Below are 24755 nucleotides of genomic sequence, written 5' to 3'. Positions count from 1 at the left end.
ACAGTTGACTAGTCTGAAACAAAGGGCATTGTGGAGGGAGCTCAGGACAAAATATGAGGTACTGAGAACGCTGGAGTTGCATTGGTTCTGATGGTTTCGGCTGTAAACCAAAAACTCAAATGAGTCTGCATTCACAAAAAAAGGAACTTTACTGGCTCAATGTAGCGTTGGGCATAGGCTTGATCCAGTGGCTTGAGGGTCACCAAGATTCTGGTTTATTTATATATCTTTGATTGGGTTCTTCACTTTCTCCTCAGCCCAGGGCTGAGCTGCTCATGATCACGCGTGGGTTTCAGGCTGCGTGGCCTCAATCATGGAAATGTTCTCGAAATAGCCCCTGTGGCCACAGGTTGAGACATTAATTGTAACTGAAGACAAAGCAGCTTCTCTGAATCCAAACGGAAAACAGAGGCTGTTGGGAAAAAAATAGGGTGTGATTCACCCACAGAAAGTCAGTTGCTGAGAAGGTAAGCAACATATGCCCAGCACAGAATTTATAAGACTGCAAAAACTATGAACAGAGAAATTCAGTTGGTTTGGGATGAAAGGAAACAGATAAGCGCAGCGTAGCTCAGATATTTCAATGCAGAGCACTTGGGTGAAGATCCATGAATGCATACCTTTAAAGCTGTATTGAATCAAGAAGTTTCTCTAGTATAAACCACAGAGGGGGCTCACACTTTTTAGGTAAGGTGACTGTGCACCTTGACCTGTCCAGTGTAGAATCAGTTCACACTTGTTATAATCCTTTCACTATTAAAAATGGCCCAGTTTAATGGCAAATGAGCTGGTCATCCAACTCTTACGCTACCTACTTATGAATTTCACATATTTTTTTCCTAATAATTTCATGTGTAGCTTTATAAGTTGTTCTTAATTGGTGTATTGGTCCATTTTTATATTGGCATAAAAATTGCCTGAGACTGGGTAATTAATAAAGGGAAGAGGAGTACTTGACTCACAGTTCAGCATGGCTGGGGAGGCCTCAGAAAACACAATCATGGCCAAAGGGGAAGCGGAAGAAAGGCACCTTCTTCACAAGGTGGCAGGAAGGATAAATGATGAGTGAATGAAGAAGAGCCCCTTATAAAATTATCATGAGAAATCACTGACTATCACGAGAACAGCATGGGGGTTCCACCCCTATATTCAATTACCTCCACCTGGCCTCTCCCTTGACATGTACAGATTATGAAGATTACAATTCAAGATGAGATTTGGGTGGGGACATAAAGCCTAACCATGTCACTTGGACTAGCTTAGTTGATTTCTGTAGAAGACATGTTTATTAGAAAGAAATTTCAAATAAAGTGGAAGGCAGGGCAGCACCCTTTACTCAGAAAGACCGAGGTGGGAGAATAAGGGTGAGAGCTCTGAAGGCAGTGTAAGCATAGCCAATTGTACGCTCCCACCTGAAACCACATTTTGAGGGAGGCATGCAGTTGTAGGGTTGTAGGGATTATTCTGTGTGGCTGAAGAGTAGTCTAGAACATTGTGTTCTGGCGAAAGGTGATGGAGCCTTGACTTTGTCTTGCCCTCTTTGGGTCCTATATTCTATCAGTTCTCAGGTAGAGAATCGCATTTCTTAAATTCATTTGAATTTTAATGTATCTGTCTTTTTAGTTTGTTTATTCATAACGAAGAACGCTGATTTACAGTTTCCCGCAGCAAGAGTCAAATTAAGAAAAAGTTGCTGATAGCAAATAAAAAAACAAGTCAGTCAATAAGTATCAAACAACCACGTTTAGTTATTTTGTTGTATTGTTGGTGTCCTTTCGTTTTTCTTGTTTTTTTTTTTTTTTTAATTTTTTGAGACACAGTCTCATTCTGCTACCCAGGCTAGAGTGCAGTAGCACAATCTCAGCTCACTGCAGCACCCCTCCCGGGTATAAACGATTCTCCTGCTTTAGCCTCCCGAGTAGCTGAGATTACAGGCATGCGCCACCACACCCAACTAATTTACGTATTTTTAGTAGAGATGGGTTTCACCATGTTGGCCAGGCTGGTCTGGAACTCCTGACCTCAATCGATCCACTTGCCATGGCCTCCCAAGGGATTACAGGCATAAGCCACTGCATCCAGCCTGTTGGCATCCTCTCTATGCATAGAGACAGTGAGTGACTGAAAAACCGTTTTCTCTTTCCTTTCTAATATATAATGTAAAACATGACACTCCAAAGATAATAGGTGATACAAGTGAGAAACAGAAGTATGTAAAGCTTTGAGAAAACTTCAATTGGTTCCTACAGTCTTGCAAGCACTCTGCCAGACTCAGGTGATTTCTACATCATCTGCATTAGTTTATTCTCTCTGGAAATGGTAAGGAAAAGAAAATAGGCTTTTCTATTGTATAAACTATAACACACCAAAGGCCCACATCACTGATCATTTTTGTCACTACCTGAGCTGCATTTTTTTCACACATCTGGGGGCCCAGATGCAGAGGTTGGAGCTCTGCTGCATTCAAGGTACGGTTCACAAACAGCTGCAGCATTTTGGAGCTTGTTAGAAAGGCAGGATCCCAGAGTTCTCTTCGATGCCATTGAATCAAACCTGTGTTTTGACAAGATCCCAGATGATTTGTATGCACCTACAATATTGAGAAGTACTGAACTAAAATACTCCTTCTCAAAAAAATATTCATTTATTCTTCTTACATTTTTTTTTTCTCTTCACCCCACACTTACCTGTCTGAGCTTCCATCTCCAGCCAACTGCTCTCTCACTAATCCCTGTTATTGAAAGTACTCTTCTTGGCACAGATGTTTACCATGTAAATAACGTTTGAACTTTCATTTCCTTACTGATCTGTAACAACCGCACTACTGCATTCTCATTTTCCTTTCCACGAGTTCTTTAGAGAGTGCTGTCTTAGGGGAACTGTTTTGTGTTGGAACAAGCTACTTTTTACCTTGAATACTTTTCTCCAACACTTCTATTCCCTCGTGACATCTGAAATCTAGTTTCTCCATGAAGAAAACATTCTACAGTAAATTTTTCAATAGAAGACAGCCGTTTTCTTACTCTATTCAATTCACCGGCAAAGTAGAAGGATTTAGAGCATTCTTTGATTCTAAGCCATTATTTAAAAACTATTTCCAGTAGACTCTTTTCTGATGTATGCACTTCTAGAATTTTATGACCACTCAAAGAGCATGGGTGGGAAGATATCGGTAAAGGAGTTTTGAGAATGAATGAGTTGACATGGAATTCCATTCTAATAGGCAAAATGTGATCCATACACTTAACCACAAACACATATGCACATTCCAAAAGTTTATGACTAAAGTGCAAATTCTTAGGATGTTTTCTCAGGCATTCTAAGAATATGGGGCAACCTCCTATTTCAGCTGTGTCACGTGCCCTGGTTTATATGGTCCATTTTTCCAAGACACCCTTACCCTATATCCTCTGATACTAGCTTTTCTGTCCTGGAAGGACCAGTTTTAATTCTGTTTCTCTCGTAAAGCATTGCTAAATTCTTTCATTTAGAGCTGTCTTTTTCCTTCTTTATAATTTTGTAGTCCTTTTTTTTGTGCTACTATTATATTCACCCATTCATTCTACAGAAAAAGGTATTTAGAGCACATTGAATGTCAAGCACCGTGTTAGGCACAGAGATACAAAGGGGCATGAGCTCAGGTTTGTTTCCCATGCTTGTGAAGCCCGAAGTCTAGAAGAAGAAGAGATGTAATGACAGTCTTGAATGTGTGATTATATAAAAGTTAAAAAGAGCCTAACCCAGCCTTACGGATCCTGAGATGGTTTGCCTAACGGAGTTCTCTGTGAATTGAGATCTGAGGGATAAGAAAGCAAGAGAAAGAAATGGGTAGTGGGGGTGCAGCAATTCCAGGCCCAGAGAACAGTGCAGGCAGGGGTCCCACTGAAAGCACATCTGAGGCATTGACCACAGGCCAGCATGGCTAGAGGGGATGGAGGGGAATGCTGTGAGATGAAGCAGAAAGGAAAACAAAGGCCAGACCAGGAGAGGCTAATAAGCTGCTTTTAAGGGTCTGGGTCTTTTTCTTAAGGGCCATAAGAAGTTACTGATTAATTTCAAGTAGGGGGTCAGAATAAGAATTAGGATACCTCTATCATTCTCTTATGAAATCCTTGAAGAGAAGTTGGATCACTTTCACTCTTGAATATCCTAAAATGTTGATTGTCTAAGCCTGAGGTTTGATAACTTTATTTTAAAATTTGGAGGAAAAGTACAAAATATATGACTTGAATAAATAATATAAATGCTGCATCAATTTTTTTTTCTGGAAGCATGCACTTTTTTACTATTTATATTTTATAATCTTTGGAAACATCAACTGGGCAGAGAGTGCTGTCTGTCTAACTCATTACGGATTTTCCTCTTCCTGCCTAGTGATAATCCTCAAAGTTGTAGCAGGCATATTACCACCTAGAACGAAACCAATTCTCAGTCTATCTTGCAACCCTCTGTGGTTGTGATTCAATCTGGCTAATGAGATATAATTGAAACTGTTGCATGGAATTTCTGAACGGCTTCTTTAAAGGGAAGGTGGACTCTCCTACTTTCTTTATGAAAATCAGGTGAAATTTCTGTAGTTCTAGCCACAGCCTTAATCACTAGAACAGAAATCGTGAGCTAAGGAAACTGGAGCAGAACGTTCTAGTCTGGGTCTTGGATCACTTTCTGGTTATTACACAAATACTGTAGTCTATTTCAGACACCTTACATGTGCAGAAATAAACTCAGATATTTCTAGAAAACTAATTGGGTCTCTGTTCCTAGCAACTGAAAGCAATTTCTTACGAGACCCCAACTTTTACCTCAGGGATGGTGAATTATACTCAGTTGTATAACTGACAGATACTTTAGTAGAAAAAACTAATCTTTGAACCAGGAAAGTTCTAACTTTTGCTTAACTAAAATACCATCTTAATTTAGGCCTCTTTTTTTTTTTTCCCATTGCATAATCCTTATTTTATTTTTAATGATTAGGGAATTAATATTCCAGGAGAAAACCAACACATCTGGCTTCTAAGTCTGTAAACATATTGTCTGGAGATGGTATTGCAAATACACACAGGCTTAAGAAAACTTCTAACTAATTAAAATGGACTGAGATTTTAGAATGATGCTAGTTTCACAGACCTTCTGGGGATGCCCACTGTCTCTGAGATAAAACAATTCTAAAGGACTTGTTGCATCCCATCAGAAGTTACATGGATCTCTTTACTCATCTGTGGACAAGACTAACAAAGAAGCTGGCACACCCATTCTTGCAACACACCATCCGGCTGGAACTATCTAGAGAAAGATTCCAGAGCAGCACTAATATTAATAACTTGTGAGCCACATACCATATGTAAAATCTTATCAAGGTGACAATGACATTAATATTTCATTTAACACAAATAAAACGAATACAAAAATTATTAATGAGCTAGCTTAGGTTCCTGTATGTGTATGAAGTATTCACAACCTGTTGCGTATTTTACACTAACATCACATCTCAATTGGAAAGCTGCTTTTAAAGTGTGAAATAGCCACATACGGCTAGTCGCTGCGGTATTAGTATAGCTCTACACATCTCCTGCCTTACTTTTTACTCCAGTATCTCACTACCTGCATTTTATTTTAACTTTTAAGTTCAGGTGCACATGTGATGCTCCAGTATCTCACTACCTTCATTTTTTTAAAACTTTTAAGTTCAGGTGCATACATGCAGTTTTGTTACACAAGGAAGCTTGTCTTGTGGGTGTTTGTTGTACAGATTATTTCATTGCCTAGGTATTGAGCCTAGTGCCCATTACTTATGTTTCCTGATGATTTTCCTCCTCCTATCCTTCACCCTCTGAAAGGTCCCAGTGTGTGGTTTTCCCCTCTATGTGTCCATGCATTCTCATCATTTAGCTCCCACTTGTAAGTGAGAACATGTGGCATTTGGTTTTCTGTTCCTGTGTTAGTTTGCTAAGGATAATGGCCTCCAGCTCCATTCATCTTCCTTCAAGAGACATGATCTTGTTCTTTTTTATGGCTGCATAGTATTCCATGGTGTATATGTGCCACATTTTATCATTGACAGGCATTTAGGTTCATTGCATGTCTTTGCTATTGTGAATAGTCCTGCAATGAATGTATTATGCATGGTCTTTCTGATAGAATAATTTATATTGTTTGGTTATATACCCAGTAATGGTATGGTTGGATAGAATGGTATTTTTGTCTTTAGGTTTTTGAGGAATCACCACATTGTATTCCACAATGGTTGAACTAATTTACATTTCCACCAATAATGTATAAGCATTCCTTTTTCTCCACAGTCTTGCCAGCATCCGTTATGTTTTGACCTTTTAAAAACAGCCATTCTGACTGGCCTGAGATGGTATCTTATTGTAGTTTTGATTTGCATTTCTTTAATGATCAGTGATATTGAGGTTTTTTTTTTTTTTTTTTTCCCATGTTGGTCCCATGTATATCTTCTCGTGAAAAGTGTTCAAGTCATTTGCCCACTTTTTAGTGGGATTGCGTTTTTTCTTGTAAATTGGTTTAAATTCCTAATAGATGCTGTAAATTAGACCTTTATCAGATGCAGAGTTTGCAAAATTTTTCTCCCATTCTGTAGCTTGTCTGTTCATTCTGATGATAGTTTCTTCTGCTGCGCAGAGGATCTTTAGTTTAATTTCATCACATTTGTCAAATTTTGCTTTTGTTGCAATTGCTTTGGGTGTCTTCATCATGAAATCTTTGCCCATGCCTATGTCCTGAATGGTATTGCCTAGGTTGTATTCCAGCGTCTTTATAGTTTTGGGTTTTACATTTAATTCTTTAATCCATCTTGAGCTACTTTTTGTATATGCTATAGGGAAGGGGTCCAGTTTTAATTTTCTGCGAATGGCTAGCCAGTTATCCTAGTGCCATCTATTGATTCCTTTCTCCATTGTTTGTCAAAGATCAGACCGTTGTAAGTGTCCCTGCACTTCTGTCTCAATTCTGCCTCTCCTATTTTCATTTTCTCCCTTTTACCACCCTCTATTGCTCAATTGCTGCACTAGTTTTCACCATCTTCCAGATCCCAGTAAAATCTCACCCTAATGGGTAGACCCTTTGCTAAACAAATGTTTTAGTTAAAACATTCTTTGGGGACTAGCAAAGACAACCATCTTTCATTGAAGCCTTTTCTCACTCTGAAACCAGTTTATCTTTCCTGTCAATACTTTTTCATATTTTCACACTTAATAAACCCTTTCTCTCCTTAGTCTAACTCCTAAACACCTTGGATATCTCCTTTTGTTTTTTTACCTGTTTCTACTGCCACTGCAATAGTTCAGCTCTCATCACCTCTACCCAGGTAATCAGAGCAAAATGTTAGTAATGCAATGCTTGATTTCCCTGAAAATCCCTCAACGGCTGCGCATTGCCCAAAGGATATGTTATGGTCTTTTTAGTAGGCAAAAAATATGTAAAGTGCTTTTTCATTTGGTTCTCTCTAAATTCCTAGCTTCACATCTTCCCTCACTAGTAGCTGCCAATCTTTGAAAGAACTTACTGTAACTCCTTGAGTTTACTGTGCCTGCCGAAGTCACTCACACTCATGTGCTTTCCCATTGCCTGGAATGGCTATAGCATGTGCCTTAAACTGCTATCTCCATTCCAACCTAGATCCCAGGGAGAAATAGACACAAGACCTCTTGTGCATACCTTGATTTTAGCACATGTGAGGCTTTTTTTTCAACAATAATGTGGGGGTGGGGTGTGTGTGTGCTCTTTTGCTGCCTAACTCTGTTATAAATCGGTAAGAAAGTAGAGTCAATAAGTTTACATCTTATTCATCAAGGTTAAAACTGTCCTTGGACACATGGTATGTAATTAATGAATGATTGTAGGATTGATGGATAAATGAATAAATGAAAAATAGATCTTTTCAACTTTTCCATGACTCTCTACACAAACATGCCGCTGTAGTTTCAATGATCTCTTGACTGTTTCAGAAATGTGACATGGTTATCTGTGCCTCTACACTTCTGCCCATGTCTCTGCTTTTGCCTGGCATGTTCCTGCCTTTCTTTCCCATCCTCAGAGGCTAAAGTTCCTCTACAGTTTCACCCGCTTCTTTCACGAAGTTTTCATCAACCATGCAGCTCATAGTGATTTTTTCCCTCTCATTGATTTTCTATAGAAATCATTACCCATAACAATTAAGAAGCACGTGGTGGCATGCTTCTTAACATAGTTTTAACACTTCTTGTGATTGTTTACGGTCTCCATGGCTACATTAGTACATGTTCTGGGAGACAAGATCCTATTCTGTAACTTCTAGTTTTCTCTTTGTGTAGATTAGTAACAATGCCTAGACCTTCATAGGAGATTAACAAATGCCCTATAATAACTATGGGCAATAAAATAAATAAATGGGGGAAAAAAAAAGAATCTTAAATCCAAGAAGAAAAAAGCAATAAATAAATAAATAAATAACTATGTGAAAGAAACTTGCCTTTGTGTGTATGGTGTTTGTAAATTAGAAAATGTCACTTGAAAATTTCTTAATTTTCAAATACCTGAAGTGTTTTGAAAATGCAGTGCACTTTTATGTCACGCCTGTCTACTGTCCCGGGGGTGGTCTTCACTGAAGTGTGTTTAAAAATAGGTTTCATGATGATGAAGCCTGTCTGGGACTATACCAAAGAAGCAAAAATCATGAAACTGTGAGAGTAAAACTATAAGAGGCATGACTTGTTGAAGGCAAACAAAGTTAATTCTATACACAAATATTGTCTGGTACTTAGGGGGCTTACCTTTATCATAATTGTAGATAATGGTCTATTTAAATCAACCTGTTTATGGATTAAGGCACCCTTTTCAGACACCATAATTTGTTGGTTAAAATTTATTACAGATTCATTTTTCAAAACTATTTCAAATAAACATGCACATATTCCTCATCCCTTCCATCTGAATTCCTTTCTTGCTCACATAATATTATTTGTGATGTAAGCAGGATCTGGCAAACAAAATAAGATTCAGATTCTAATATTCCTCAATAAATTCACAGGCAAAGACAACAAAGTATTTATCTCTAACATGGCAATGGGTGCCGTGAGAATTTTAGACCATGTTATCTGAAAAACTATGATTGTTGCCCTCTTAAAACTAGTTTCTGGGCAGTATAGATACAACTACACAAACAGGGAATACATGTTTTTAACCAACAAAATGAAAATGATGACAACCTCATGAGTGCAAAACTGCTTTTCCTAAGCATGGAAAAACCTGTGACTCCTCTCTTCTCAGTGTATAGATCATTTAAATACTAAAGAAAAAATTTCAAACAAAATGTTATTTTCAAATGCTATACTAAAGATCATTGTAAATTTTTACTCCTTTTATTTTAATGAAAGTAAAAGAGCCTTATACTAATAAACCAGATAACAGTGTGATGTAATAGATAGTCCTCCTCTCCTCCCCTCTCTTTCCTTCCTTTTCCTTTATTTTTCTTTTTTCTCTTTATTATTTGGAAGGCAAAGACTTCTCAAATAGAGAAAGCAAAAAGAAAAATGATCTCTCCTTTTATTCAGATTGGGGAACAGTAGACGTCTTCAATGTAAATCCAGTAAAGAAATGTCACTAAAAATGTACACACCTTAACCATTTTAATTTAACTGAAAACCTATATTATGTCAAGTGAATGACTAATTGTCAGAGGGAATTACTCTAGGGTCTTTGGGCGTGGATTCACCTATTTGAAGTCTGTAGTTCAATCTACCGGCCTTTCTATCAAACCATTTCCATATAGTATCACTCTCATTTTTCCGTTTTAGTTTCTTCAAGCGCAGTGAAAACTAAAGTCACCAATTAATTTGAGTGAGTTCACCTCGGGCTTGATGAATCTCTGCAAATGTTTATAGTTGCCTGGCCCACACATAAACTTGTGGTTTTGCGTTTGTTTTGAGCCACCTGTCTTTCTAAAACTTTAACATTTGATTTTACCAGAAACCATTATTTGTTTCTGTCTCTACTCATTTGAAAATATACTTAGCACTTAATTAAAACATGTTATTACAGTAACAAGTATGACTTTCATACACATTTTTGGGAATGAACAATGGACTCCCACACAGTATGTTAGGGAGCATACAGCAAACGAAGGATAATGTTCTACCAGCTCCAGATTCCCCTTCATCAAGCTGTATCACTCCCAGTATTTTACAAAAGGAATGATGCTTGTCCATAAGTCTGTAATGCTGGTTTAGGGGAGAGCAGTTAAATGAATTCTTAGCGTGACATCACAATTTTGCAATGTATCCAAGTAATTGACAAAAACAATTCTTTTAAGAAGAAAACACTTGTTAAGAAAGATATTTTAAATGCTTTTTAAAGCAATTGCTATTATTTTTATTTTGCAGGTAATATGATATCAAAAGCAAGAAATAAAATCGAATGACTTATTTAAATCTCTCCATAGTTGATTTAGCTACATGTTAAAATTATTTATCTATTTCCTTTCTTCTTATCATCAAACATATAACTGTTTTCTGACATTACTTTTATGCACTAAACCTTCCTTGGGATTTAAATGTCAAAGCACAGCTATATGCCAAGCCAAAAGCAAATATAGTTTTCTTTTGTCCTAATACATGCAATGCATCAAAGAAGAATACAGCTGCTGTTGAATCTTAAAATGGCTAATTCAACTTTTTTCTTTTCCTTTATTTCTTAGGAGAGTTATCTCCTCTGGCATTTCACTACCTTTTTTAAAAAAATATGTTTTTGTCACTCTAGTATTCCATTTGTACTTAAAAATAAAATCACTTTGAAATCACTTCAGAGAGGCAACTGACTTGAACATGGGTTTGCCTGGGAATGTGATACTTTTAGGTAATTAAGCTGAGACTTTTGTACTAGACAGATGCCCATGACTTAAATGTTTATGTATAAACAGGAAGCTCCTCCCTTCTAAAAGAAACCAAATTATTTTGATAATAAAGCTAACAAATCAAACGAGAGACTGGGGTTAGCACAGAAGGCCAAGAAAGTTTAAATAAAGAGTCATACATCTAATATTAAAAATAAGTCAGATTTAGCATGAGAAAATGGAACTTTTAAGAAATTGCCAGTAGTTTTATGTATCACAAACCAAAAAAGAACACAGTGATTTGCAACATAAGATTAATGGAATCCAAGATGGAAAATAAACTGAGTCAAGGTGAAGGGACAAGATGAACATATCTACCTGAAAGAATCACAATAGAATTACCCTATGAGAAAACTGAAGTTTTTCTATACGTTTAAGTGGGGATTAGGTCTTAAGATGCAAGAGCTTTTGTCCAAAGCATAGTCCCCAAAAGGAAATCTAGTTTCACTTCTGGAAAATTGCTCGTTGGCTCAAGTTCTTTCAGAATTAGCTTCAGCCCACCTGTTCTTTGATGATTTGTAGTTTGACGGGATCACATGCACAACGACGTCAGGATCGAGCAATTGTAGAGTTTTGAATAATGTGAATTTATCTGGGAGACTTTCTGCCCCCTTTACCCCTTATGAATAATTATCACAAATGAAAGTAAAGTATTTCCAGAAGCCTACAGTATGTGTAACGAAATAAGCACCTAATGGTAAAAGACAAAATATTTCCCAATGTAAGAGAAGCGCTAGCAGGGTTTGACACCAGCCTAACTGATGACATTAACATTCCTAGAGAAAAAAGAGAAGGAGATGGCCAACCTGGAAATGTATGAAAAAAGGAGGTGTCAGACCTAGGGGTAGCAGTTTAGAGTCAGCAAGATTCAAGTGAAAAAGAAAGGAAATCTGACATAAAAACCACCATCACTACAGAAACATTAATATTTTTGAGACAGGCCTTCCCTTTACTATAGTAGATACAGTTCTGAGGTATTTTAAGTCAAAATTTTGGTTTTATTTTTCATCTATTTTTTTTTCTTACACTATGCCTGTCTTACCAGAGGATCAATGACATTTATGATACAAAGTAGGTTCTTGGAGTATTCACCTCTAGACTCTAGACTTAAACAAAAAGTTAATAAACATGTGAACTTAATTTTGGCAAAGTAGTCTAAAACCAAGAAGTGGCCAGGTACGGTGGCTCACGCCTGTAATCCCAGCACTTTGGGATGCCAAGGAGGGCAGATCACCTATGGTCAGGAATTCAAAGACCAGCCTGACCAACATGGAGAAACCCTGTCTATACTAAAAATACAAAATTAGCTGGGCATGGTGGTGCATGCATGTAATCCCAGCTACTCTGAAAACTGAGGCCGGAGGATTGCTTAAACCTGGGAGGGGGAGGTTGCGGTGAGCCGAGATCATGCCACTGCACTCCAGCCTGGGCAAGAAGAGCAAACCTCCATCTCAAACAACAACAACAACAAAAATTCCAAGAAGCTTTTGATTGAAAAAAGCTATATTTTTGAGAGCAAAACAGGCACTTTAAGCATTAAGACATACAAGCCAAACAAGTGTTAAAACAATGTAGAGTCTGATCAATCATCTTCCCTTCACCACTTCAGCATTCAGTCCCAGGAGTTACTGTCTACTGCTTGATGTGATCTTCAGTATTTGTTGACTGAGTAAACCTCATCCCTAAACTAAAAAAGGCATCTGAGGGAAGTCTTGGTCAATTTAGTTTATTTTGCCAAGGTTAAGGACGTTGCCATGACACTTCCTAAGGAAGAGCTGATGACGTGTGGCCAAGGTGGTCGGGGTACAGCTTGGTTTTATACATTTTAGGGAGACATGAGACAACAATCAATACATTTAAGATGTATGTTGTTTCCATCTGGAAAGGTGGGACAACTCAAAGCAGGCACATCCAGATCATAGGTAGATTCAAATATTTTCTGATTGGCAATTTGGTGAGAATTATTATTTAAAGATCTGGAATTAATAGAAAGGAAATTCTGGGTTAACATAAGGGGTTGTGGGGACCAAACTTTGATCATGCAGATGAAGCCTCCAGATAGTAGGCATCAGAGAGAATAGATTGTAAATGGTTCTTATCAGACTTAAAGAGACTGTTCTGTCAGTCGTAAGGCCTCTGTGTTGATGTTTGTGAGGCATGTCTGACCTCCACTTCCCAACATGGCCTAAACCAGGTTTTTTTTTTTTTTTTTTTTTTTTTCAGGATTATTTGGAATGCTCTTGGCTGAGGGGAGGGTCCATCAGTCAGTTTGGGGGCTTCAAATTTTATATTTGGTTTATACAGCAGAGACTTAGGAATCCTATAATGGCCCCTGAGGGTCTACTATGCAGAGCACCTCATGTCAGGTTGAGTGGCTGTGTTGAGCAGATATGGAGGGATGGCATGCTGAAGCAAAGAGGGCACAGCCTAAGGAAGCTGTCCTCAATGCCTAACCTCTTCCCCACAGCACATATGCCACGATTCATTTCAGCTGTATATCATTTCCAAAAGATACAGAAATCACTGTGTGTCTTTATAGGACCCATACAACACTTAGCTGGCTGATAGATCAGATGAAGGTGTTAGGGGAAAGAAGACAGAGTGTATAGTTACCAACCATCCTAGTTTACCCAGAACTGAGGGGTTTCTCCAGATGCAGGACTCTCAATGCTAAAACCAAAAGGGACTCAGACATGCCGGGAACAGCTGTCACCTTACACAGATCACAGACCCTAAGTCCAGCAATAGCCATGTCATATTCGAAGGCCAGTAGGAAGAGCTGTCATGATAGTGGGTGGCAGGGACAGAGGTGGGACCCTGAAGACAAATCAGTCTGGGGACTCTCAGGGAGCTCAGAGGGAACCTCGGTGGAGCAGGTGGGACAGATCCCACCCCTGTGGTGAAGTGGTATTGCACAAGCTGACCCCGACCCAAGCCATGCTAGGTTGTCTAGGAGAAGTCTTGAAATGGTACCAGAGCCACAAAAGGAAGTTTACCTTTGATTGAGATCGACTCCCATGCTGACTGAATAGACACAGAATGGAGTGAATACGGTACCAAAATGCACGTGTTCAAGTATTTATCTTTTCTGCTACGGATCAGAAATGGTGACTTAGCGAATGAAGACAAATTTTAGAAAATGATAAATGTTATATGTTTTCTTCATCTAAGTTATAAATGCAAATTTTAAACCTGCTTTTATAGAAACTCATGACCTCCTTTGTATTAGTCCATTTTCATAGTTCTGCTATAAAGAACTGCCCTGAGACTAGGTAATTTATAAAGAAAAGAGGTTTAATTGACTCACAGTCCCACATGGCTGGGGAGGCCTCAGGAAACAAATAATCACGGCGGAAGGGGAGGCAAGGCAAGTCTTACGTGGCAGCAGGAGAGAGAATGAATGAAGGGAAAAGTGCCACACTTTTAAATTATCAGATCTCAGGAGAACTCACTCACTATCATGAGAACAGCAAGGGGGAAATCAACCTCATGATCCAGTCACCTCCCACCAGTCCCCTACCCTGACACGTGGTGATTACAAATCAAATTGAGATTCGGGTGAGAATACAGAGCCAAACCGTATCATCCTTCTTTAACTTTTTTTAAAAATTGTACTTTAGGTTCTGGGGTACATGTGCAGATCATGCAGGATTGTTGCATAGGTACATACATGGCAAGGTGCTTTGCTGCCTCCATCCCCTCATCACCAATATCTGTCATTTCTCCTCATGTTATCTCTTCTAAACCTCCCACCCCCCTTTCCCTCCCCACCCCCCCAACAGGCCCCAGTATGTAATGCTCCCCTCCCTGTGTCCATGTGTTTTCACTGTACAACACCTGCCTATGAGTGGGAACATGTGGTGTTTGATTTTCTGTTCTTGTGTCAGTTTTCTGAGAATGATGGTTTCCAGTTCCACCCATGTTCCTACAAAGGATAAGAACTCATCGTTTTTATGGCTGTAGAGTATTCCACTGTGTATATGTGCCACATTTTCCTTGTCCAGTCTATCATCGGTGGGCATTTGTGTTGGTTCCAGGTCTTTGCTATTGTAAACAGTGTTGCAGTGAACATACATGTGCATCTGTCATTATAATGGAACAATTTGTAATCCTTTGGATATATACCCAGTAATGGGATTGCTGGGTCAAATGGAATTTCTATTTCTAGGTCCTTGAGGAATTGCCATACATTTTTCCACAATGGTTGAACTAATTTACACTCCCAGCAACAGTGTAAAAGTATGCTTATTTCTCCACATCCTCTCCAGCATCTGTTGCCTCGAGGTTTTTTAATGATTGCCATTGTAACTGGCGTGAGATGGTATCTCAATGTGGTTTTGATTTGCATTTCTCTAATGACCAGTGATGGTAAGCATTTTTTCACATGTTTGTTGGCCTCATAAATGTCTTCTTTTGATAAGTATCTGTTCATCATTCTTGACTGCTTTCATTCATCTTTTCAACAGAGTCAATTTAGTTTTGATATATTTTCATTTTTCATCTACCTAACCCTCATTTAAATGTTCTTATAAAAGTTCGTTTATTATTTTCTTTCAAAGAAAAAAAAAAACTGGATAGATGTTCTTGAAAATAAAGCATTGAATTAAAAAAAAACCGGGTCTGTGATTATGTACTTCATCCAGAAATCTAATGAAGATTTAATTGCTAACTCTGGAATAGGATGTAGTCTATTCACAATTTCTCAAGTGGTAATTTTGTAGGCTGTGTTTATGTTGGGACATTTGCATTTCCTTTTCCACTCTCTGTGTTATCTGGGATGCTTACTGATTTTGTTTCTTAATGTATTTTTCATATATTTACAAGGGAGGTAGCAGGAAAGAGCAGAGAATATTCTAATTTTAATGAACCACTTTTTACTAGTACTGACTTTAACAATATGAATTTGCTTTGGCCTCTAAACAGTTATATCGTCCTCAAATTCCAATCTCTAGGGGACGTCACTAAAATGCAACTTAATACGCTCCAAAATAAATGTATCATCTTTTCCTTCAAAGTCATTTCCATATTTGGGAATTTGTTCTTCTGTGTTCTGGAAAAATGATGGTACTGGTTAATTTTAGAAGTGGAGGCTAGGGAAAGGGCAGGTGCTCTGGCTCCAGGAAGAGTAAAACTTATAATTACTTAAATAAATCATAGTTGATGTTTTTCACATACAAATTAGTATCAGTGGCTGCTTTATCTATGGTTTTCTTGACCCTACAGCTCTAGGCAATAAGGTCTACATCTAACCAAGGATGGTGGAGAGCAAGAGGCAACTGTGTCTGGAGAAAAAAGCTTTCCCAAGAACACCACAGCTGACTTCTGCTTGGCTCTCAGCAGCCAGGACGCTGTCTCATCTCTGCTTCTGCCTAGCATAAGGTAAAAAAAAATATTCCCCTAGCAGCTGAGCTCTGAACAGTGCTCTTAGGATTGAAATAGAAACCATAAATGCAAAATGGACTTAACTATTACTCACGAAAGAGAAAAAAATTGTCAAACCAAGCATGATCACCACCTAATTAAGCTTAAAATATGTTAACATCTGCTTCTTCTTACCCATGCATCCTGGCTACTACCACAGAAAAACAAATCAAACAATAGCTCTACACCAATTCACAAGTTCTAAGGCCAATCTCTGTTGTAGCAACTCTCCTAGTTTAGAAATTCTAACCAATACCTGCAGGAAATGACTCATTCCAGTCCTTGTACCCTCCCTGACTCTCCCCAGTGCCCTTCTCTCCCCATCCCCACCCCCAGTTTGAAATGTCCTATGGTTCTCCTCATGATTCTCTCTTGAGGGAGGAGGTGAATGAACCTAACTTTCACTAAAAGAGTGTTTCTGAAGGTTTGGGCTCTCAGGTTTTCACACCTGAAAGGAGGCTGGAGAGAAAAAGATTAAGAAGAGCTAAATAAGGCATCTCAAAATGTTTGCCACAAGCCGTCAATAATGTAAGGATTCTAGGAATGAATAAAAGAAAGCAACAATGCAAAGAGAAACAAAAGTGTTATCTCTGGGTATTTTACCTTTCTCAGAGAATGTTTTAGTAGCTGAAGTTTTGATGACAATCTGCCTCTGTAAGAGTGGAATATCACTGAGGGACTCAAGCTAGCAGCTTCCATTGTTAGAAGGCACTTCCTGCCCATTATCCACCACTGTCCCTTCCAGTTCTATGACTGCTTACAAAATGTAGCTAAAGATACCAGAGACCCTCAATAGTTGCACAAAACGGCTTCTGTCAGACACAAAGGTTTATTGTGTAACCTGCAGATGCAGGCTTGTTACACACATATATCCAACCGTCTTCTTGACGTTTCTACTTAGATGTCCAGCAGACATTTCAACTCATGTCCAACACTGAATTTCTGACTTACTTTTTCTTTAGCCCCCTTGACTAATCTTTTCTATGACTAGCCTTCTCAATCTGGGGAGATGGCATCTCCTTTCTTCCTGCTGCTCTTACCGAATCATTTGGATTTATCCCTATTTCCTCTATTTCTCTCACATTCCATATCTAATTTGTCAAGGAACTCTACTGACTCTGCCTCCAAAATATATTCAGAATTGACGGCTTCTCACTACTTCTAGTTGTAAAAATGAGACAATATCAAAGTCTCATTACTTCATCTCGCTACCGTGGTCTAGGCTGCATGCATCTGTCACCTGGATTACAATGGCCTCATTTTAGTTAGCCTCCTGCTTCTAGCTTTCTTGCTCCCACAGCCCAGATTCATCCTTTTAAGATGTGAGCTACATCATGTTGCTCTATTCAGAATGCTACAAATGGCTCCTGTATTCCTTCAAAATAAAGGCCACACCCTTACAATAACCTGCAAGTCTGCAGGGCTTGTTCTGCTCTCTATTCCTTCAATTATTCTTGACCTCTCAAACTTGCCACCCTGGCTTCCATACTGATCCTGGATCACGCAAATGCTTCTTTTGTTGTCTGTGCTCTCTGGATCAAATGTTCTTTCCCTGCGTTAGTACATTCAGTTACCTCTTTCAAGTCTTGCACTAATATTTTCAATGGAGGCTTATCCTGATCAACCTATTTAAACTACAAATCAACACCTTGATCTACTGACATCCAGTCCTCTTTACTTTGTTTTAGTAATTTTACCCATAATTTTTTTCCTTCTCACTTACTAGTTTACTTTTTAATTATAGTTTGTCATCTGTCCTCCCCTTCCTCCACCATGTGACCTTAGAATTTTCAATCCTCTTCATCTTTCCTATTCAAGGATTTATTCCAAGTTCCTAGAATAGCTTGACATCTAGTATGCACTCAGAAAATAAATATCGAATGCATAATTCTATAGCTTGTCATGCTTGCTCTTTCCTTGATTCAAAGATGTGTTCAGAAAATAAACATGTGAGCAAAACAAGCCACATGCAAATCTACACACAGAGCAATAAAGAAAGTTCAAATCATAGGGTATTCCAATACAACACACAGAAATACTCCTTCAGAACCATCTTCCCCTAACTGTTTCCCTAAGTTCTGCTCATCAAATCACTGCAGCTGTGACTATTATCTCCAAATGTTCTATGAAAGTCAGGCTTGTGTAGCTCTTCTATTTCTTTTAACCCCATGTTCTTATTTATACTTCTTTTCTCCCTCTTTTAAAAATAACTCTCAAATCAATCAAGCTGGAACTGGGAAGGAGAAAAGTAAGAAAGAACCAGTGTAAGCTTCCTTTGGGAGAATTTGGGTAATCTGAAAAGAAAGTTGTAGATAAGCAGCAGTCTTAGTGAGGAGAAAGAATCAAGCAGAGATGTGCTAGGGGTGGGTGCATTGTTAAAGGGTTATCTGGATACATTGCTGCTCTATGAGGACAAATTAAAACCACTGATACTTTTACCTGAAAAGTTACAGATGAACGGTGATATTGTCAATACACTCTTCAGTGGTTTAAGTAAAGTAAAAATAGTCCTGTCTCACACCTATGAAAGTACAACACTCCATGCTTAAGATTTTGAACGGGGAACATTTTAGGTGACTAAAGGAATCTGCTGTTTCACACATTGCTATTTCATGTACAGATGTTGTTGCCTTAAAAAACAGGATAAGCTAAAAATAGGTTCCATAATGGGTTTAGAAAATGCATGGAGATGTGTCACAGGTGACTACTTCCCTGCAGCTAATCCTCTCATTTGTCATCCTAAAGAATAAGAAAGGTGTGAACTTTGTTCTTTTAGCTACAGGAAACTTGGCAAGATGAATATTAGGCCTGACCCATTTTGGCAAAAAAAATATTTTGTGTATCTTTGTATCTGCGAAAAATCGAAATATGTATTCTCTTTTCTATACCTTCCCTTGTGTTGGACTTCCCACCAGAAGTATCATCTTACATTTTCTTCATTTACCAAAATCTCATTCATTCTTTTGGGGCCAATTTAACTCCTGTCTCCATTAGAGGAAAACATTAATGTCTCAACACATCACCCTTCATTCTTTAGTAGCAAACTATATATAATGCCCAGGAACATGATGTTTGGAGAGAAAGAGTAACACATTATCCAGCCCATTTACAAAGCTGAAAGAGGTAATGACATTATTGTATCATCACAGTTACTGATCTGAAAAAAAGAGTAGATGCTAAAAAACTCCACAGCTATTATGAAGAATTTTTTTTGTATGAAACAATTATAATATGTAATTATCTAAAATCAGAACAAATGATCTCTAAAACATTCATCTCAGCTTTTCTGATTATTGCTGCCACTTGCTCTAGGCAGAAATAATAGCTGATATATTATTAATGGCTCAAAAATTAGGAGTATATTTCCATTAAAATTGTTCACTATTCTATTTAGATATAAACCGTTTAGGCTACTAAGATCAGTACTTGCATACATGAATATAAATAAGCAGCATACTTTGTCATAAAGTCTCATTACAAACATGTGAAGCCTTTATAAAAGTTTTACCTTATAGCCATCACAAATTGTAATGTACCATTCGCGGGAATGCCATCTTATTCAGATTATATGGAAGCAAACTTACTTCAAAATAGATTATTTTATATGTTTGTAAAATTCATTATTGAGTGACTTCTTAAAGTATTTCCTCTTGAATAAAATAAATTTGTTAAAGACTTAGGGTTTACATTTTGTTGTGGGCAGAAGTGAGATAGGATTAATATCTTATTTCAAAATTTAAGAACTTTCCCCTACTTGGACAACTGAGGTAATGAGAAAAAAAATAAAAAAGAACTTTTATCTTCCCAAAACACAAAATTAGTAAAATGAGTTTTCAGAATACGATAGTTCTTCCACAAAAGATTTAAATATAGTTTAGAAAATCACATAAATTCACTAGGTTAATGTCAAACCATATATGGTATGTTTAGAGACAAAACATCTCAAAATCAAACTTTTTCATAGTGGAATGAAAGGCACTTTCTAGAAGTATGTTAAAGCAGTATATGCAGTACAATCACAATATTTCACATAAAAGTTGCATCTTTCCACTGTGTGAGAATACAATAAAAGTTTTTATTAAAAATTCCTCCCAGATTTGCAAAACCAATAAAGATTTGATTTTGTCATATTTTAATATGTGTATTTTGTAAGCTGAACTAGTTACTCTAAATATCCTGCTTCATAAATATCCATATGGCCCACTGACAGTTTTGTAATATTCCTTTTACTTCAGAAGTGGGTTTTGGAGGGAACATGCTGATGCCAAGTCATGATTGAGACAGAAAGAGAATGGACATTTCTGCTTGTAGACATAGAAAGCAAAACTAAAAATCAACTCTCAGAGTTTCTCTACCATACTGCTGTTGCTTACAAAACTACTTGTTTAAAGCTCAGATTCTCTGATTGAAGGCTGTTGAACAAATGCAACACCACAATGCGTTTTATCATATTCATATATATACACACACACACACACACACACACACACACACACATATATATATATATATTTTTTTTTCCACCTTACCTGTGTTTAATTTTTATTTTTTCTTTTGGCTCCTTCACTGGTCTCACAACAGAAACATAGGTTTGAAAAGTTTGGACAATGTGAGGTAGGATGGAAAAATCATTTACCTGTCTATGATCGCACACATGTCAATGCTGACATTCGCAAAACTTCCCGGCTTCCTTTGTGCCACTTCGTATAAATTTACAAGTTGATCATCCACTTGAATGAGCTGCATGCATCCTTGGAATGAAGGCTGAAGAACAGAGTGACTTGAGTTATTCATCTGGTTCAGAAAACCTGAGAAACAGAAGAAATGGGAATGTAAATCTGGTGTACAGCATGCTTCACTAAAATTCTTTGTGGGTATTTTACCTGACCACAGCCACTACATCCAACTACTTTTTCTCTGATCCTTGCTGATGTTATATTCAGTGTAGAAGAAGAAAGTTTTTTGAGAAAGTGAAATTATTACAGAGGAAGAAGTCAGGGTTGAATTGTAATGGGTTACCAGGTCAATGTTTGCCTCTGGGGTCTGCTGTCACTCAAATTTTCTCTTTTGACATCTTCTTTCTCAGTCTCACATCTTTCTGTCCCTCTGCTGTCAAAGGCTCACTGTTATGCTTCCTCTGCTGAGCCAGCCCTCAGAGATTAGGACACAAAACCTTAGAACTTTCCCAACCATCCAACTTCCTTCTTCTTGTATCTTCAATGTTTATTTCTATTTTCTTAATTCCCTATTGCCTGTTATTGAGATGTCAAATAAGCTAAACTTACTATCATGAAATAAAGTAGATCAGTGTGTAATTCATTACAAGGAAATATTTGCATTACAGGTGCTTTTTTTAATTTATAAAATCCAGGGGAACGTTATAAAGAAATAAATTTAGGCATAAAGTTCACCCACCCTGCTTTGAATATATATCTTATACATAATATGGCATAAATAATACACAATGGTATGGTGTAAATAACAGATTGAACTAAAATTAAAAGAGTATATAACAAGAATAAAGACACACACACAGAGTAAATACTGTTGATTCTGTTAGGAAATAGAATGCACACACCAACTTTGAAATCAGATATTAAGAGATTATTGCTAAATAACTTTAAGAGATCGCCAATCAATTACTATCATATCTTTTTAAGAGAAACATGCATAATTGGGTAGAAACATGCATTATGGATTGAAAATGTGTAGGCCATAAGAGAATGATATTTTTTAATCCCATTAAGTATCTCCAGAAAGTCCTGAAAGCTTCTACTTCACATGTTGCTCAACACAAAAAATCTGCCTATTGGGAAAATTTATACTGTACTAATCTAAAGTTATTCATACATTCGCTTCATCTATTACATCTGCAACAACAAACAATTCATGTAAAATGGGTTGGAACCAAATACTCCATAAATAGATAAAAGTGAATTTTCAATACAAACAGAAATTGGCCATTATATTAGCCTGTTCTCATGTTGCTAATAAAAACATGCCCGAGGCTGGGTAATTTATAAAGAAAAGAGGCTTAATTGAGTCACAGTTCACAATATCTGGAGAAGCCTCAGGAAACTTACAATTATGGAAGAAGGGAAAGCAAGCATGTCCTTCTTCACATGGCAGCAGCAAGGAGAAGCGTCGAGCAAAATGGGGAAAAGACTTTTATAAAACTATCACTTCTCATGAGAACTCACTCACTATCATAAAATGATAAAATTACCTCTGGGTGGGTCCCACCCATGACATGTGGGGATTATGGGAACCACAATTCAAAATGAGATTAAGGTGGGGTCACAGCCAAACCATCAGCCATTAAGTGATATTTTATTATTATTATTTTTTTTTACGAAAGGTTTAGTATAGCAGAAACCTTCTTTCTCTCTTCATTAATGGATTACAATATTTAAAGTCCAATAACCGTCATTTTAATCTCCTTTACGGGTTAGTCACAGAGGTATATGTTATTTTCCATCAACACAGTACTGTATAACAATAGGATTATATTTGAATTAGCTTACTGACTTAAAAAATCAATATAAGGCTCTATTTTAATGTTAATATATGGCTTGTGTGTGTGTGTGTGTGTGTGTGTGTGTGTGTATTTTCTAATCATCCACATTTTTTTCATTTCATTTAGTCCCTTCAGAAAAATGCTGATTTTAGATAAATGATCTGTTTAGACCAGTTGCATGCACACATGATTTTCAATTGTTTAATCAAGAAAAAATTGAATAGATGGGATCGATCCAAGATGGCCATTTAGGAACAGCTCAGGATTGCAGCTCCTAGTGAAAGCGCAGAGGGTGAGTGGACGCTGCATTTTTACTGCCCACAGACTAGGAAATTCCCAGGTGGAGGTGCCCCATGGGTCACCAGCACGGCTGTTTCAGCCAGCGCTGCTGTTTTGGCCAGCAAGGCTGTGTTGGCCTGCACAGCTGCTTGGCCCCACCCCAATGCAGTGGTTCTCCATACAAAACACACTGGTCCAGGTGCCCTTTTGGCTGGGGATTGGAGCCCCAGGAAGTTGTCCATTCATCTGTTTAAAAAGGGGACTGAACAGGGAACCAGGACAGTAGATTCCAGGGCAAAAAAAGCGCCATGAATCTCAGTGCTGCTGTTTAAGCCAGTGCAGTGAGTTGCTGCATGGGAAAACAAACAGATCCCGGTGCCTCTTCAACAAGCGACTGGAACATGAACTTAAAAAAAAAATAAGGGGCTCTGAGGCAGGGAGCCAGGTGATCAGGCTCGGCTGGTCCCACCCCCAAAAAAGAACAGCCACCGGAAACTCTCTGGATTGAGAGTTTCACAGCAAGCGCAGCTGAACCTGGGACGGTCCAGCTCTGTGAGGGAGGGGCGTCCGCCATTACCGAGGCACTCCAACAGTACAGAGGTAGTCAGCCAATGCTGAGGCAGCCCGCCATTGCCAAGGCAACCCGCCAGTACAGAAAGAGTTCGCCAATACAGAGTTTGGCCACCATTGCTGAGGCAGTTCTAACTACACCCATGCAAACAGGACTGCAGGGAAGTTCACTCAGCAGCTGGGCGGAGCCCACAGCAGCTCAGCAAAGCCTCTACAGGCAGACAGTGACTAGGCTGCCTCCTTGCTGGGCAGGGCAGCTCTGAAGGAAAAAAAAAAAAGGCAGCAGCACAATGGAAACTCATAAATAAAACCCTAAATCCCTGGGACAGAGCACCTGTGAACAAAAAGCGGTTTATGAGTTCTGCAGCAGCAGACCTAAAGGTACCTGCCCAGCAGCTCTGAATGAACAACAGAGCTCACAGCTCAGCATTTGAGCTCCTATAAAGAACAGACTGTCTCCTCAAGCAGCTCCCTGACCCCTGTATATCCAAAGAGCCACTTGATAAAGGAGAGATCAGACTGACACTTGGCGGGTATCCTTCTGTGACAAAGATAGCAGAAGAAGAAAACTGGTAACAATCTTTATTGTCCTGCAGCTACTGCAGTTGATCCCCAGGCAAGCAGGGCCTGGAGTGGACCTCAGCAGACCTACAGCAGAGAGGCCAGACTGTCTGAGGGAAAACTAAGAAACAGAAATAACCTCATGATCAACAAACAGAACATCCACTCAGAGACCCAATCTGAAAGCCAGCAACTACAAAGACGACAGGTGGATAAATCCATAAAGATGGGAAGAAACCGGCGCAAAAAGGATGAAACCACCCGAAACCAGAACACCTCTCCTCCTAAAAGGGATCACAACTCCTCACCAGCAAGGGAACAGGTTTGATGGAGAACGAGTGTGAGGAAATGACAGAATCAGACATCAGAAGGTGGGTAGTAAGAAACTTCTGTGAACTAAAAGAACATGTTCTAACCCAATGCAATGAAACTAAGAACCTAGAAAAAAGATTTGATGAAATGCTAATGAGAATGGACAAAATAGGAAGGAATATAAGTGAATTGATGGAGCTGAAAAAC

At 38.3% G+C, this 24755-nt stretch overlaps 1 protein-coding gene across 1 annotated transcript in view; it reads right to left on the bottom strand.

The window, feature by feature from the left end:
- CNTNAP2 (contactin associated protein 2) overlaps positions 1-24755 on the bottom strand; it is a 1742807-nt gene that overhangs the window by 990454 nt on the left and 727598 nt on the right. Inside the window, exon 10 of the mRNA XM_017502914.1 lies at positions 20946-21117. Coding sequence (XP_017358403.1) covers positions 20946-21117 — 172 coding nt within the window. The remainder of the gene's footprint in view (positions 1-20945; positions 21118-24755) is intronic.

The sequence above is a fragment of the Cebus imitator genome, unplaced genomic scaffold (assembly GCF_001604975.1).
Source record: "Cebus imitator isolate Cc_AM_T3 unplaced genomic scaffold, Cebus_imitator-1.0 Scaffold304, whole genome shotgun sequence".
NCBI classification, from domain to species: domain Eukaryota; kingdom Metazoa; phylum Chordata; class Mammalia; order Primates; family Cebidae; genus Cebus; species Cebus imitator.
This window is presented reverse-complemented; position numbering and strand designations above follow the sequence as displayed.